The sequence below is a fragment of the Theropithecus gelada genome, chromosome 1, assembly GCF_003255815.1.
Source record: "Theropithecus gelada isolate Dixy chromosome 1, Tgel_1.0, whole genome shotgun sequence".
In the NCBI taxonomy this organism is placed as follows: domain Eukaryota; kingdom Metazoa; phylum Chordata; class Mammalia; order Primates; family Cercopithecidae; genus Theropithecus; species Theropithecus gelada.
The window spans coordinates 20480255-20497166 of record NC_037668.1 but is presented as its reverse complement, the minus strand read 5'-3'; the positions used below and the strand labels follow the sequence as shown (position 1 = coordinate 20497166).

The 16912-nt window shown below is 58.4% G+C and overlaps 1 protein-coding gene across 3 annotated transcripts; it reads right to left on the bottom strand.

The window, feature by feature from the left end:
• Positions 1-7997: 7997 nt before the first annotated feature.
• EFNA3 (ephrin A3) lies at positions 7998-16751 on the bottom strand. Of its 3 annotated transcripts, none has more exons than XM_025365895.1 (5): positions 16512-16751; positions 10145-10458; positions 9604-9669; positions 9337-9418; positions 7998-9124 (listed from the first exon to the last, which is right to left on the bottom strand). In XM_025365895.1, the coding sequence occupies exons 1-5, from the start codon at positions 16637-16639 to the stop codon at positions 9118-9120; spliced, it is 597 nt and encodes a 198-aa protein (XP_025221680.1). In that variant the 5' UTR covers positions 16640-16751; the 3' UTR covers positions 7998-9117. The 3 variants fall into 3 exon arrangements, with proteins under 3 accessions (XP_025221680.1, XP_025220343.1, XP_025221006.1); XM_025364558.1 differs by having other exon boundaries at positions 7998-9127; positions 9341-9418; XM_025365221.1 differs by lacking the exon at positions 9337-9418 and having other exon boundaries at positions 7998-9127.
• Between the last annotated feature and the right edge of the window lie 161 nt (positions 16752-16912).

The following is a 16912-nucleotide window of genomic DNA, read 5'->3' as shown; positions in this document are numbered from 1 at the left end:
CTAGAAGGCTCAGGGACTGCTCAAATGTCCCCGACTTCCCAGCCACTTGTCCCAGGAGAGGAGGCTCCCTCAACTCTGGGTGCTCACTATGGGCACCCACAGACAGGCAGCCCCTCAGCAGGGTGCAGGTGTGAGAGGGTCTCTAGGGGATGTCATCTCATGGATACTGCGGGGATGGTGCCACAGAGTGGTGCGAGGGCAGCCCGGAGCGAACAGACCACAGTCTTGCTCCAGGAGGGTGCGCGCGTGCACAAAGGCGCACTGTGTGAAAAGGGCTTGCTTGTTGTGAGTGTGAATGTCTCTGTGACTGCTTACGCTGTGAAACATAAACACAGCAGCCTCCATCCTTTTGATCATGCTGCCCCCTCTGCTGGCCTGTCTCCCCTCATAGTCCCTCCCAACCAACGCCCACACCCTAGCTGGCAAACTGCCAATCATCCCTCAAGCCTCTCATCTCTCCCAAAGTCTTCCCTGACAACCCCCACCAGAGGCCCAGCCAAATGGCCGCCAGACTCTGGGTTGTACACCCAGGGGTTAGCATGATGCCTGCTGTGTGCTTAGCCTGCAAGGAGGGAGGAAGACTCTTAAGGCCTCTTTTGGGGGCCGTTTTGGGAGGGCACTGAGAATATACCCTTTTCCCACTGTCAGACCAGGTCCTGCCAGGCCCTGAAGGGCACCCAAGTGACAAGCCTGGGGGCACAGAGGGATGCGGGGGTCACCCTCCATGCCCAGTGTGCTTAATGGTGCAGAGAGGCCAGGTCTGGGGTCTGTGCCCAGAGTGGGCAGTGCTGGTGTCCAGGCAGTCAGTTGTGGGCATGGCCCCATGTGGAGCTGGGCAGCCTCTGTTGATGTCTCCTCAGGGCTCTCCCTGGAGGCTCAGGGTCTGGCATCTGTGTGTGTGTGTGCACATGTACACGTGTGTGTGCAGGCATGTCTGTGGTGTGGGAAGAGGGCTTTCTCCTGTCTCAAGCTTAGTTCTTACTCTTCCCAGCCCCCTCCGCTCCCTGCCACCATTGTCTTCTCCTTCACGAGCGCAAGGCAGGAGTGCATAGGGGGTTCCTAAGGTTCCTGGGAAGAATGTGGTGGGCACTGCGTGTGATGTTGGGTGTGGGCATGTATCTGTGGGTGCACATATGGATGTGATTGAGAAGCCCCTGCCTCTCCTTGTGTTTGTGTATGTGTCTGCGTATATCCTTGGGGTCCTAGAGGTTGTTTTTGTGTCTCCTGTGGCTGTTGAAATGACCTGTCGGTTTCCAGAGGGTGTGAATGTGGCTCTGATCTACCCCCTCCCCGCTCTTTCCTCTTCTGATTTTCTCCACTCTAGGGTTTGCCCAGTTGGCTTGGCTGGGATTGTCATTGGGTCTGTGTTAGAGAATTGTATCATCTGTTGAATGCCAGCCTTCAAGTGTGTCACCCAATGTGATCCTGGATGCAAGCACGGCTCAGGGTACCTGGGAGCCCCTTGCCCTGTGTAGGGGCTGGTGTTTTCGTGACTGTGTTATAGACAGTGGGGAGTTAGTATGTGCCTAATGCCCATGAATGGCTTGAGTGCGACGGCCGCAAAACGGGTCGAATGTGCACACATGGATGTGTGTGTAAATGATGGATGAGTGTGTGTGCGTGTTCCCTCCTGTGGGTGCCTGGACTGGTCCCTAAGCCCTGTGGGGGGCCTCTCCCACTTCAGCTGTGTGAACAAAGCCCCTGCTTTCCTCCCTGCTTTGCCCCCCAGCCCCCTCTCCCTCAGCACTGAGTTTGATTGACTGTGTGCGGTTGCAAGGTTATGAGATTATATGATTGGCATGCACTGAAGTGTGTGCCATTGAATGTGAAACTCTAGCATCCCCTGGCCAATGCCAGCCTCTCAGGGGCAGGCTGGTGGATCCCCAGTCAGTTGAACCTAGCTCTCCCAGGTTCCTAGGCTGGCCCATCCATCCTTTTATAGCCAGGCTTGGCGACAGCCCTGTAATTACCTGGGGCCAGATGTGTGGTGAAAGCCAAGAGTTTGGTGCTGACACTCTGGGCAGGGGTCATATCTGCCCCTCCCCCAGGCCACACCAGAGGAAACTGGAGGATGCCAGACTTCCTTGGGGTCAGATCACAGGCCAGATTACCGGGTTCAGCCTGAAGCTGCTCTGCTGCTCTTGGCCCAATGTGTCTCTGGCTGACCCAGCCCCAGCACATCTGGACTATCCCATCCGTGTAACACTTCCCCAGACTGTCGTCCACCGGCTGCAGACACTGAACCTGTGTTCCCATCACCCTGTTGTGCGACTCATCCTGCTACAACCTCCCACCTGGGCCCCTCTTGCCAGTCCATGCCCCCAACCCAGCTCATGCCCCTCGTTCCCCTCGCATATCCTCCCACCCCCCTCATCCCAGTTCTTGTCTTCTGGTCCCAGCTGGTGTCCTTCATTCCAATCCATGGCCCCCCAGCCCCGTCACTACCACCTCCAGTCCACGCCTCTGTCCCCCTTCCACGTACCTCCAGCCCAGTCTGTATCCCTGGTTTGCCAGCTGGACAGAACATGGAGGTTGAGGGAGAATGGTGAGATTTGGTGCCCGGTAGGTCTGGGCTGAACGGCTGTGGACTGAGCCCAAGTCCACTCCCAACCCCATGGCATCTACAACTAGGGAAGGAAAAGAAGAGACTGGGGATACGAGAAATGGACAGAGAGTGGGCTGGCTCTTAGCCCACCCTGCCCCAGGCCTGAGAACAAAGGGTCCTACAGCGCGGCTGCTTGAGTCCCCTCAAGGACCAACACCAGCTCTCAGCCCTTCCACCAACCACAAACCTTTCCCAAGCTCCCCTCACAGCTCTGGCGGGTCCCAGCCCAGGTGCTGCGCCACCTGGTGGATATCGGCAGACTTGCAGGCCCCGAGTGGCAAACCCACGTGGCAGCGAGGCTTAGACTCCAGCCAGGATTGTAAATAGCTCCTTCCCTCCTACCCACAGCGCTGCTGGAGTGACCTCTCACCCGGAAGGGAGGGGTGGGGCAGCTCTGAACTTTACTCTCCAAGCCAAAATATCTGTTCAGTTGTTTGATGTTGCTGTTGTTTTTCACCCTGGGGAGGATGGGAAGAGGAGGGATGTGTGTGATCTCTACCTGTGTTGGGGGCATTAACCTGTGACAGCCTCTGGGAATGCCAGCGTGTCAGATGGGAGCCCTCTTTGTGCCCATGCTGGAGGCGGCCAGTATGAGACAAAACAAGGGTGAAGAAGACCCTGCCCAGGGTGAGGCTGCTGCCCTTGTGGAAGGGGCTCTGCCAGTCTGGAGCCCGCACAGTTCACTGACTTGAAGTTCCCTTGCCTGGGGGCTGTGCTTTGGGGTGGGACAGCAGGATGAGCAGAATGTCCAGGCCCTGGGGCACCATCTGGCGGCTACCAGTCAATTGTAAGGGTTCCCAGGTGCTGGAGTTGGGCAGTAGAAAGCGGGGAGCTCTTCCTGGCTTCCCCTTCACCAGCTGTGGCCCTGTTGCCATCTGCTCCACTCCCCCATGTCTTGCTCAGTCCCATATCTGAAGCTGTTCTATTCTGCCCATTCTATTCTCTCCTCTCCCATCCATCAGTAGGCATTGGGTCTGCACTTCAGGTCTCTTTCCTTCTCTCCCTTCCGTCTCTGCCCTCAGGCCATACCACTGTGCCTGGTTGACATCTCACTACTGCCTTGGCCAGGATGCCCTGGGCTCTGCAGACCTTGGTGTCACAAAGTAGGGCCCTGGGCAGGGCACGGTGGCTCACGCCTGTAATCCCAGCACTTTGGGAGGCCGAGGCGGGCGGATCACGAGGTCAGGAGATCGAGACCATCCTGGTTAACACGGTGAAACCCCGTCTCTACCAAAAATACAAAAAATTAGCCGGGTGTAGTGGCGGGCACCTGTAGTCCCAGCTACTCTGGAGGCTGAGGCAGGAGAATGGCATGAACCCGGGAGGCGGAGCTTGCAGTGAGCTGAGATCGCGCCACTGCACTTTTTAGCCTGGGCGATGAGCGAGACTCTGTCTCAAAAAAAACAAAAAACAAACAAAGTAGGGCCCTGTACCAGACAGGCTCAGGGTCACTGGTGTCTGGCCATGTAATTGCAGGCCTCTCTCCCCAGTCTCCCTTTCATGTTCTGGGATTGAAAACCTCGCTGGAGGGGAAAATCCTCAGCAGGGTTCCGCAGCTTTTAAAACTGATTTCGTTTATTTATTATTTATTTAGTTAGTTATTCTTGAGAGACGGAGTCTTGTTCTGTCGCCCAGGCTGGAGTGCAGTGGCTCGATCTCCACCAACTGCAACCTCCACCTCCCAGGTTCAAGCGATTCTCCTGCCTCAGCCTCCTGAGTAATTGGGATTACAGACATGCACCACACGCCTGGCTAAATTTTTGTATATTTAGTAGAGACTGGGTTTCGCCATGTTGGCCAGGCTAGTCTCAAACTCCTAACCTCAAATGATCTGCCTACCTTGGCCTCCCAAGTGCTGGGATTACAAGTGTGAGCCACAGGCCGAGCGCGGTGGCTCAAGCCTGTAATCCCAGCACTTTGGGAGGCCGAGACAGGCGGATCACGAGGTCAGGAGATCAAGACCATCCTGGCTAACACGGTGAAACCCCGTCTCTACTAAAAAATACAAAAAACTAGCCGGGCGAGGTGGCGGGTGCCTGTGGTCCCAGCTACTCGGGAGGCTGAGGCAGGAGAATGGCATGAACCTGGGAGGCGGAGCTTGCAGTGAGCTGAGATCCGGCCACTGCACTCCAGCCTGGGCGACAGAGCGAGACTCCGTCTCAAAAACAAAAACAAAAACAAAAACAAGTGTGAGCCACAGTGCCTGGCCAATTTACTTATTTATTTATTTAAAAGACAGGGTCAGCCAGGCGCAGTGGCTCTAACCTGTAATCCTAGCACTTTGGGAGGCCAAGGTGGGCGGATCACCTGAGGTTGGGAGTTCAAGACCAGCCTGACCAACATGGAGAAACCCTGTCTCTACTAAAAATACAAAATTAGCTGGGTGTGGTGACTCATGCCTGTAATCCCAGCTACTCGGGAGGCTGAGGCAGGAGAATCACTTGAACCCGGGAGGTGGAGGTTGTGGTGAGCTGAGATGATACCATTGCACTCCAGCCTGGCCAACAAGAGTGAAACTCCGCCTCAAAAAAAAAAAAAAAAAAAAGTCAGTTCTTGCTCTTGCTCTGTCGCCCAGGCTGGAGTGCAGTGGTGTGATCATAGCACATTGCAGCCTTGACCTCCTGGGCTCAAGCAGTTCTCCCGTCTCAGCCTCCAGAGTAGCTAGAACTACAGGTGTATACCATCACGCCTAGCTTTTTTTTTTTTTGGTAGAAACAGGGTCTCACTATGTTGCCCTGGCTGGTCTTGAACTCCTGGGCTCAAGCGATCCTCTCGCCTCAGTCTTCCCAGTAGCTGGGACTATAGGTTTGTCACCACACCTGGATTTTAAAAATTTTTTGTAGAGATGGAGTCTTCCTATGTTGCCCAGGCTGGTCTCGAACTCCTGGGCTCAAGTGATCCTCCTACCTCAGCCTCCCAAAGTGCTGGGATTAGAGGCCTGAGCCACTGTGCTTGGCCATTCGTTTTGTTTTTGTTTTTGTTTTTGTTTTTTTAAAGATAGGGTCGACTGGGCACAGTGGCTTACACCTGTAATCCCAGCACTTTGGGAGGCTGAGGTAGGCAGATCACCTGAGGTCAGGAGTTCAAGAACAGCCTGGCCAACATGGCGAAACCCCGTCTCTACTGAAAATACAAAAATTAGCCAGGCTTGGTGGCATGCACCTGTAATCCCAGCTACTCGGGAGGCTGAGGCAGGAGAATCACTTGAACCCAGGAAGCGGAGGTTGTAGTGAGCCAAGATGGCGCCACTGCACTCCAGCCTGGGCGACAGAGTGAGACTCCGTCTCAAAAAAATAAAAATAAAAATAAAAATAAAAATAAAAATAAAAATAAAAGATGGGGTCTTGCTATATTACCTGGGCTAGCATTAAACTCCTGAGGTCAAGTGGTCCTCCCAACCTCAGCCTCCTATTAGACCCACTTTGAATGCCAGCCCTATAATTAGCCAGGCTGTGTGACCCTAGTCTTAGATCCTCATCTGTGTTATTGGAATAGTGAGGCTTACAAAGGCACATCACTCGGCACATAGGAGGTGCTCAGTAAATGGAAGCTGGCTTATTCTAGTTACTGCCCAAAGCGCTTGGCCCTTTCAGTCTTACCATTCCTGAAGTTTTGAATCCACAAGGCCCTCCCTGAGCCCAGCTGGCCAGCCCCTATCCTGCCTGGTCTGGGGATTGAAGCAAGCCTGCAGCCCAGGCCCACTGCTATGGGCTCCCTCATGAGACAAGTCCTCAGTCTGCATGCTTCAAGGCCCTCGAGATTCTCCCCAACAGGACCCAGCCCCAGCTCTGTGTATCTCCTCCTCCCTGAAGCCTCTTCCCTTTGTCCCTAGGCAAATGTGTGCTTTTTCTTGGCATTCCCACAGCCCCCAGGCATTTACCCACGAAAGAGCTGGTTGTCAGTTTTGTATGTGTGTGTTACCGATTTCTGCTCATACATCAACCAATACTAAAGTATGAGCTTATTCTGGGGTAGAGGCTATATCTTGTGTCTCCAATACCCAGGATAGAGCCTGGCACTTGGCAGGTGCTCGATAAATGTGGATTAAATGCATGGACGATTAGATGGATAGGCCCACCTTTCCTGTCTATCAGTACGCAGGGAGTCTCAGACTGGTCTAGTGGCTGCCCCCAGTTCTTTCCCCACCTGCTCTCCCACCCCACACTCCTCCCTGTTCCGCTACGGGGAAACCCACCCACTCTCCAGAGTCCAGCTGAGATTCCATTTTCCATGTTTCATGGGGAGAGAGGAGGAGAAAACACAGTCCCTGCCACCAAGGGCTCACTCTCACAAAGCAGCTGGCAAGAGCTGCAGGGGCACACAGGATCCGGCCTGCCCACACAGTGCCAATTAGAGAGCCTGGGTGGGATGGAGTCCCATGAGTGCACAGCTTGGAAATAAGGTGTCTCCTCCCTGGGCCAGAAACTTGGCTCAGCAAGTGAAGTTGCAGGTACATTTCAGCCCCTGTCCGCACTCCCTTATGCTGCGCTGGCCTGTAAACCCTGACCTTGCCCTGGGGCCCCCAGGAAGTGGCTATTCTCCTGTCTTTTGCCTTCTTTCCCCTCTGCCCTCCTGAGCGATGCAGGGTGGTGTAGTTATGAGCAGCCCCAGCCCCAGCAAACTCACAGCCCCTTGGGCATAATGTTTGAAATGAGTAAAATTACAAAGGGTTATAAAGGAAGCTGATTATATTGAACGTTATCAAAACATCTACATTTATTGATATAGTAATATATATGCTTTCTTATTTACACATTAAAAATGAGGAAGGTCTAACAACTATGATCATTTCAAAGTACTGATGAGTGTAAATGGTATTTTGAGACATCTTCAACAACTATAATGCAGCCTGAAAACATCTGTGATTTCTGGTTACAAAGTCACAGGTACTATTAATACTACTATGGCTTGCTGCCCAAGCACACAAGAGAATGTTAAATTTTAGTTATAGGCGAGTGAAAATAAAGATTTTTTTTTGTCTAGGTTCTCAAATCCCCTGAAATCCATAGACCCCAGTCAAGAACCTCAACTACAGAATGGAAGGGGAAGAAAAGGTGGAAACCATAATTGATGGAGCCTTTAACTCCTTACGTCATTTAATCCCTACACCAACCCTGACAGAGTGATACCACAACCAGTTTTTCTGGTGGGATACCTGAGAATCAGAGAGGTTGAGTGATTTGCCCAAAGTGAACCAGGCCCTGCCGGGAGGCCTGTTACTCTTTCCATGCAGCATTGCCTTTGTAAAGAAGATGAGCCCCAGAACAAGGTCTGAACACCCTGTTGTGACTCTTTGGCCCCAGAATTCCCTCTCCTACCCAGGCCCTGTGACCTGTGGGGTTTAACCAGTGTAACAGAAGGGTGATGGCCCCTTGAAATCACACACACTCAGTTATTTTTATCTCCAGTTTATTTTTTTTAGACTAAGAGCAGAGTATGAAAGTCACAGCCAAAGCACTTGAAAAAGGCCCAGGAGGATGGGTGGGACCACATAGGGTGAGCAGGGCAAGGTCCTGGGAGATGGTTCCCGGCTCAGGGCTGGAAGGGAGGGGGCGCTGTTGTTTTACGGTCTCCAAAAGTGTCTGTGCGTTGCATAGGTCCTGTCTTCACAGAAGACGAAAGAGGGGCCAGGGGGTCCCCCAGGTGTGGGGGGCCTAGCCTGGTGGGGAAGGGGTCTGAAGCTGGAAGGGGAAGTCAAGAAAGGTCAGGGGGTTAAGGAGGGAAGGGACTCTGTCTGTCTGTACATTATATATAGAGATATAGAGTCTGTACATGCCTGCCTGGCACCCCAATGCCCACCCCTTGCCATCCTTGTCCACTGCCCGCCCCCCCAGGGGTGACTACTTGTAAACTTGGTTTCAATCCAAACCACAATCCTGGAAGTGGGAGTGGGGGAGGAGGACGTGCTTATTGCTGTAAACAGGGGAAGGAGGCAGCAGGCAGTGCTGCCCCTTGCCCATCTAGTCCCCTCCCCATGTTCTGCCCCTGGAGGAGAGCAATGGGGGTGCCTCCCATGCTTCGATTTGCTCTCTCTGGGGGCATATATCTCTCTGGGGGGACAAAGGGAGAGGGCACCAGGAGTCAGGGAAAGGTACCAGGGGCCAGGGAGTCCTGAGCACTGCCCTTTTTGGCCTCCAAGTTGGGTACCAAACATTACCAGAGCCACAAGGCCACCTGGGACCCATGGCTGTCCCTGTGCTTGGTCCACTACAGTGCCCTACCTGGGGGTAAGGGGTAGAGGGGGCGGGCACAGATGTATGGTGCAGGCCCCACTTCTAGCCACTGGAGGAGGGGTCTAGGCCCCATTACTAGGCTTCCCTTGGAGAGGCCAAAGGCTCCCTGGTCCTTCCAAACCCCGCCCCATCTCTCCCCGCCAGGGGAGGGGGCAGAGCTAGGAGGCCAAGAACGTCATGAGGAAGAAGGCGATGCCCACGGCCAGGGGCAAGTGTTCCCGTTTGGGGCTGGTCCCGCTGATGCTCTTCTCAAGCTTGGGCACCTGAGGGTTCTCTCCCTCAAAGTCTTCTGTGGACAGAGGAATAGACAGACTGGTGAGGGCTGGGTTGCGCGCCAGGGCAGGGGCACGCGGCAGCGGCAGCAGCAGTGGAGCCAGGGACGTGATCACCCACGGGGTAGGAAGGATCAGTGCCCCCGGGAAAGGCATGCGAGGTGAGCAGGCACCGGGGTGGGGGGCTGCGGTTCCAGCAGTGGCCACCAGAGGGCGCTGCGCAGACTCACCCAGCACGTTGATCTTCACATTGGGGCCCATGGTGAACTGGGGGAGAGTGGGGACCGGCTTCTCCCCGGAGTGCGATGCTGCGGGGTGGGGTGCGGGTGGGGAGAGAGGAGGGGAGAGTCAGGGCCAGGATTCCCTCCCCTTGCTACGGCTGGGGAGCAAGCCCCCCTCACCTGTGCCCTCCACCCCCACCCCCAGGAAGCCAGGGGAGCCCCAAAGCAGGGAGCTGAGGATGGGGGCGCGGCTCGGAGCCGAGTCTACTCACTGGAGGCGCAGCAGACGAACACCTTCATCCTCAGACACTTCCAATGCAAGTTGTGAGTGGGCGTGGCTGGGGAGGAGACAGGGCCCGAGTCACTTTCGCCCAATTCGTGCCCTGTGCCCTCCCTCGACGGCTCTATTTCTCACCCCCTTCAAACTGTCCCCGTCGGGCGGTCTCCTTCAGGAGCTCCCCTACCCTTTGGACACAGGTCACTGTAGCTCTGCCGTCGGCCCCAGAAGCCCCTTTGATCCCATTCCTTAAGAAACTGGGATCCCTGATGTTCCAACCCCGGAATGTCCCTCACAGAAACAGCGATTCTCCGCAGCCCAAACTTGGGACTGTCACCAAACTCCTCTCTTGGCCCCACGACCTCGTCTAAGCTGAACCCCTGAGGCGCCCCGTGCCCACGCCTTCTCCCGGATCTCTCAGCCGCGAGACCTGGAGCCCGCCGAGCCGGCCCCGCCCCGGAGCCTCGGGGCTCCACCCCCCGGCTGTCACTCAGACTCTCGCGTTCAGACCTGCCCGCCCGGCCGCCGTCACTCACAGATGTAGTAGTACTCGTGGCCGGCGTGGAACTCGTAACCTAGCGAGAAGGCGCTGTAGCGCTGGAACTTCTCCGAGAACTTGATGGGGCTGTGCGGGGCGTGCGGCCGGTTGCACTCCCAGCGCTTGAAGCCCTGGCTGGCGTTGCAGGTGCGGTAGCCGTTGCGGCTCACCATGTACAGCACGTACTGCTCTGCCCCGCCTCCGGGCCCCGGACCCGCCCCGGGGCCCACCCCCGAGCTGTTATAGTGCGGGCAGTAAATATCCAGATAGTCGTTCACATTCACCTGCACGGTGTAGCCCTCTCGCCGCAGGCTGTGGGGAAGAGGAAGCGGCTCAGAGAGAAGAAACCCCAGAGCAAAGCCGCTTTCCATCTGACCGCTCCGCAGCCCCTCCCCAGGGTCCGGGTAGCCTCCTGACTTTTCCTCCGAGCTTCCTCGCGGCTCAGCCCTGTCTCTGCCCCCGGGGCCCTAGTGCCGCCGCTCCCCTAACTCTCCTTCCGTGCCCTCCTTCTTGGTCTGTCCTTCTCCTGTTGGCCACCAGAGGGTAGCAAAGGCGCAGGGAAGCCCGGCCTGCCTCCAAAGAAAAGGAGGCGAGGGAGAGGGGCGGAGGGAAGAAGGGAGCGTACGCTTTGGTTGCCACAGAAACGGCGCAGGCCCCAGCGACTCCCAGACCCAGGCCCGGATTTCCTCCGTCCATCCCCCATAATTCAGCAGCCGGGAGGAGGGATGGGAGGGATGGAAGCCAAGGGTGAACGTGGGAGGGATCCCTTCCGAGGGACACACACACCCTCAATCGCTTCTCCCACCATGCTTCCCTGCGGCTGCCAGTCCACCCCCGGGGCCAGTCCAACAGGACCTGCCCTTACAGACGCATGTATGGCGGCTTCATGCATATACATGCATAAGTTCTATGGCACACACACAAATATGTCCACCGCCCACTCATAGGAGGCAGACACACAGAAAAGCTGGGCTGTATGTGTGCTGGCCCGCATGCCAGTATTGGTTGACCCCACCAATCTGGGGGTCTCTCCCTGCCCTCCCCATACTACAGTATCACTGACTTCTGTACCTTGACAGAGTCCCGTGACAGAGACCCCACCCTGAGGCCAAGGACAATTAGGCTCCCAGGAACTTTAAACACATGAGGGCGCTAAGGGACTCAGCACCAAGACTCCACGTGGCATCATGCCAACCAGCCCAAACTTCTGTCTCATTGTGCAATGTGCACCTCCTTCCTCAACCTGGCACAAAGGCCCCCCTTAATGATGCTGGGCAGAGCAGTGGGCACAGGGCCTAGACAAGATGGCTGTGCCTCTTATTTCCCTGATCCCTCTTTGGGACACAGAAGCAGATGCTGGGTCCCTTGTAATCCCCACCTGCCTTGCTAGTCACCATCAAAGTGTTGGTCTTAACATCCTCGATGGCGGTACTGAGCGGTGTGGGGATGGAGAAACCTCTGAATGGAGAGGGGGCAGGGGTTTTCCCTAATTTCTTTAGGGTAAGAATACACATATCTTGGCAGTGCCAGGAGAGTGGTGGACACAGGAAGGCATGGGGTCCTTGGCAAAATGTCAAATCACGGGGTCCCTAGTCCCTGTGAGCTCCCTGAGGGGAGAGACTGGCTCCCCGTGTCACCAGGCACCACCCAGTTCCCCAAACAGTAATTAGATGCATTAAAGAAATGAGCGTGGAGGCTTCTGCATGCGGTGGGGCCTTGAAGGTCCCTCCTCGCTGACCCCACTTCCTTGGCTTTGCCTGTGCTGTCCCCTCCACCAGCAACCCATTCCAAGCCTGGCAGTGAGGCAGGCAGAGAGCTGATGTTTAGGTACAGTAAGAATTGGCACAGCCTCCTTGGGTCATCAGGAATGCCATCAGCCCCACTCCATTCCCATGGGAGTAATGGGTCACTCAGGCCCCTCCCTTGCCCTGGCACTCAGGTGGGCAGGAGTCTCGGCCTGGGGCACTGGGAGCAGGAAAACGGGTTAGACCAGGCCTGGCTCCAAGCTGCCATCCTAGGCTTGCCTGTCCATTGCCAACCCCATAGTCTGTTCCTCCCCTCAGGCCTTGGGGAGGGGGCCGCCAGCGGTGAGGGTGCCAGGTCTGGAGCAGCTGCACAGCCACACTGGGATCTCTGTCTCTGAGCCTCACCCATGTTTCCAGTCCCACTCTGAAGCAGCCCCTCCCTGCTGTACCGCCCAGTTCCCCCTACAACACACCCCATTCCAGCAGGGAGGAAGCCAACACCCAAGGTATTCCTACAGGTAATTTCATTTCCTCAACAGGGCAGGACTAGTCTTATAAAAAAGATTGCAGGGCGACCACAGGTGAAGGGAAGCTATCTGTTAAGTACTCCTGCGCTGTGTGGCAGGAACAGCCCCTGAAATGCCCCCCCAAGGCTGGGTGAGAGAAAGACCTGCCGGTGGGGTGGCTGGGCCCAGTTGGTACACAGAGGGCACGGGGACAAACGGGGTGGGAGCCAAGGAATTCCCAGTCACAACTCTTTGGAGACCCAACGTGTCTGCATGGCTTGGGCACTTTAATTGAATCTGTCATCCTCCCTCCCTCTCCCTGGTAGTGCGGAGAGAGAGGTGCCGCTGGGCCCCTGCGAAGCTCCGCAGCTAACCCCGCCTCCAGGGCCGCATCTCCTGCGGAAGGGTGGGGGTGGCCTGGGACCTGGGGACCGGGCTGTGCTCTGCCCCTTCGTACTGTTCTCTCTTCTTATTCCACTTCATCCCCTATAGCCTCTCGCCTGTCTTGCAGAAAGGCGAATGCCGACACACCCCATTTGGAGGGGGTACCCTCTCACCCCGTTATTTCGGTCTCTCCCGACTCTCACCGCTTCTGAGGCGCATCCCGACACCTCTCTGTCTCTTTCAGTGCCCTGCCGGGCCGCGCCTGGCCTCACTTAACCTGGAGTGTCCGCGGAGGGGGCAGGGGGGTGGAGCGGGGAAGGAGCAAACTTCTCCCCTAGCCCGGAGCAATTAGGGCAGTAAACAGGGTGTCTAACAAGACCAGAGAGTAGGGAAGGGATCCCAGGGGGCCCTGAACTTGTCAAATTCTCGCCATCCCCCCACCCGCAGCCCCGGCCTTAGATGCCGGGCTGCAGAGTTAAAGGGATGGAAGAAGAACGTAGACCCGGGTTCCTCTTCCCTCTAGCGCGCGTCCCCGAGACTGCGCGCCGCCCGCTCCAGCAGGCGAGGCCGGACCACGTGTGCGCGGCGTGGGGTCCGCGCGCCCGGGCTTTGAGGGTGGTGGCGGTGGTGGCTGGAAGGCTCCAGGGGCGGCGGTTGCACGCTGACACCCCTGCGCCCCTCAGGCGCCCTGGGCTTCGGCGCCCCGTCCGTCCCAGTCTGGTCAGCCCGGGTCTGGGCGCAAGGCTTCCCTGGGCCGCGTCGGGTAGGGGAGAATCAGCGCGCCCGACACCTCCGCCCCTCCTCCCTGCGACAGCGGCGGCGGCGGCGGCGGCGAAGGTTTATTGATCTGCAGCGGCGGAGAGGAGCGAGAGACCCGCCGAAAGCGAGACACAGAGACGGAGTGAGGCGGAGACACACACCGAGAGGGGAGGTTAGCAGAGGCCGGATTCACTAAAAGGGGAAAGGAAGGGAGACACGGCGCGCGAGAGAAGCCAGAAACCGAGAGAGGCAGGGAAGAGAACGAGAACCGAGAGTCTTGGAGAACAGGAGAGACAGGCAGGCCAGAGAGGCCCACAGACAGCGGAGACGGAGACAGAGACGCAAAGGAGAGAAGCAGAGACAGGGAAGGGTGCAGGGCTGAGACTCAGAGACTGGGAGAAAACACAGAGAAAGACCATCAGGGACGTAGTAGAGCCTCAATAAATATTTGTTGAATGAATGTATGAATGAAACAGAGATCAGCAACAGAAGCGTTTCAGAGATAAGTAGAGAGACAGCTATATAGAAAGATGCTCCTGAGGCTCCTTGAGACAGGGGCGAATACCAACATCCTTGCTCAGCTCTGCAAAGAAATGAAACACAGGCCAGGGGGCATATATTTGGCCATCGGCCGTCCCAACCCGCCTCACCAAGTTCGATTGCGGGCTTAGGGGACTCCTCGACCTCACACTCTAATGCATCCCTCCAATACAGTCCCCCCACCCCTAGTTTCTGGGCCAGATTGGGAACAGGTCTCTCCTATTCCACGGGACTAAACAGAAGTACTGAGTGGGGGGCAGAGGGCTAGGTCGTGGCCGGTGTGCAGGGCACTGTCCCCAGGTTTGTCAAAGGAGGCCGATGCACGTGTCCCATCAGCACCTTCCCACGTGACCCCAAGGAGGCGGGGTCGCAAGACCCTCCCCACGTGACCCCAAGGGGCAGAGACCCTCCGCACGTGACGGGAGGTGGGAGCCAGGAGCCCAGCTCACGTGACTAGGGGGAGGGGGCGCGGGAGCCCGTGGCTCGGTCGGCCCCGCCCCCAGCTACCCGGCCCTCTCCACTCTCGGCTCCGGAGCACGTCGCTCTCACGATTTATGGGGCCGCGGCTGCCGCAGTGAGGGAGCCGGGGAGCCCGGGCGCAGCGGCAACAAAGGCCCGGGAAGCGAGGCGGGGGCGGCGGCAGACTCCTGGCCCAGTGTGCGCCCCCTTCTACCTCTGCCGGCTCAGGCCCGCACGGAATAGAGAGGACAGAAGGGAGGCTCCCGGAACCCGGGCTCCCCCACCCGCTCCCTGAGCTTTCACCTGCGCCCAGGTGTATGCGGGGGAGGGGAACCTGATCAACACCTCCCCCCACCAAACCTATTCCCGCATCCTCCCCTGCTCTGGCTTCCCCTAAGAACGCTGAGGTGCTCCAAGGGTGGCGGGGAACCCGGGGCCCCTCACCTGCGAGCTCTTCACTCCCCGCCAGACTCTAGCGGGGTGGGGGGCGGACGTGTGAGTCTGGGGGAGGGGGCTGAGCTAGATAGAGCTGGAAAGTCAGCCCCCAGCGCCCCCCCGGAGTTCTTGGAGTCCCGCTCCGGGGGGGAGGGGCCACGTCCCCACCCCCGAGGTTTCCATGGGAAGCGAGAGGGGGGCGTCGTTGGCTCATCCCCACCCCCAGTCTGACACTCCGGGCGCGAGGAGGGAGAGAGGGGGAGGCGCGGAGCCCCAAACGGAGGCGCGGAGCCCCAAACAACAAAGAGCGGAGCGGCGAGCGGCAGCCCCTCCTCCGAAAGGTTGGGGGGTCGCGGCCGCCTGGCCCTCCCGGTCCCCTCCCCTGGGGTCTGGCCATTTGCTCCCTGGTCGGTCCCTGGGGTGGGGAGCCAGAGGCAGTGCTGCCGCCACCGCCCGGGCAGGTGTGACAGTGACCCCCGCGTCCCCAGGGATCCCCCCCTACCAACACAGACACACACTAAGGTGGCCAGGGTGATACACACGGCGGCTTGGCAGGGAGGAGAAGACAAGGGCAGCAAGGACTGAGCAGAATGAGGACCCGGCCCCGCAGCCAGCACCCGGCCGCCGCGCCACACACCCCGGGAAACCACACGGCCGCCCTGACACCCGCCCAGACCGCGGCGGCGCCAACAGCCACCCCAGCCCAGACGCAGCCTGCCGCGCGGACAGCGACCGCAGCCCCTTCCCCGACCCGCCGCCCGCTCCCACCCCCAGACGATCGCCGACGCAGACACACAAATCACACACTCAGACACACACGCACACTGACAGCCGCGCACGCCCGCTCACACTTGGAGCCATTCGCCGTCCCCAGCCCGGGCGTGTGTGTGCGTGTGTGACACACCGACATCTCTCTGCCTCCTTCCCTCTCGCCGGTACCCCACGTTCCCATCCTAACCAAGCAGCATTCCTAGGGCCCCCCAACTCGGCGACCCAGCCCTAGCTCACCCCAGCGGGGCTTATCCACACAACCAAGACAACCCATTTGCCTTCCTTCTAGGGAGGTGCTCGGTCGGACTCCCTGCCTCAGCTCTGGACCCCACTTTTAAAAGCAGGAGTCCTAGACAGAACCCCTGGAAGCCCTCATGGCCAAAAACAGGTCATCCCTGGGCCCAAAAATGCAGCGGCCTATCCCCAGCACACCGCTACCCCCAAACCCCAGCCCAACTGGGGGGACTATGGGACAGGGCCATGCTATTCCAGCGGCGGGTGCGGGGAGAAGCCAAGATGGGGTGGGGACCCCTCCAGCAGCCTCCTCCGCACGGCCCGAGCGCTCCTTACTATAGCCCAACAGCCTCTTCAGACACCCCCGAGTTTCCTAGACGCCCACAGAGTGCGTCCCCCTCTCTGTCCCCTCCCAGTCCCCAGCTCTGGTCTCCCAGGACTCCCACCCCGGGATCCCCCAGGACTTCTCGGGCCCACCGGCTCCCCATCTCACTGACACCGGACGCGCGGACTCCCAGGGTCCCCGACTCACTGCTGGTTGGAGCTGTTCCAGTACACCGCATGCCGGTTTCCCAGCGCCCCTCCGGGCCCTTGGGCCAGCAGCGGCAGCAGCGGCACAGGCACGAGCAGCAGCAGCAGCAGCAGCGGAGCCGCCGCCATCCCCGGAGCCGCCGCCGCCGCCGCCCCCCGACTGAGCCCCGCGCTCCCGGCTTCTGCGCTTCCCAGCTCCCTGCTGCCGCCGCCGCCGGCCCCCAGCCTTAGGCCACGCCCCCAGCCCTTCCCTCCGCCCTCCTGGGCGCGCCCCCGAAGCCCCGCCCCTGGCGCGCCCCCGACAGGTCCCATCCCGCTCCGGCCGGGAGCGCGCGACGCGTGGGAGCTGGGGACGGTGCTACCCCCCTGGAAAGACCAGCGCATGCCTCGCCTCTCCCTCTT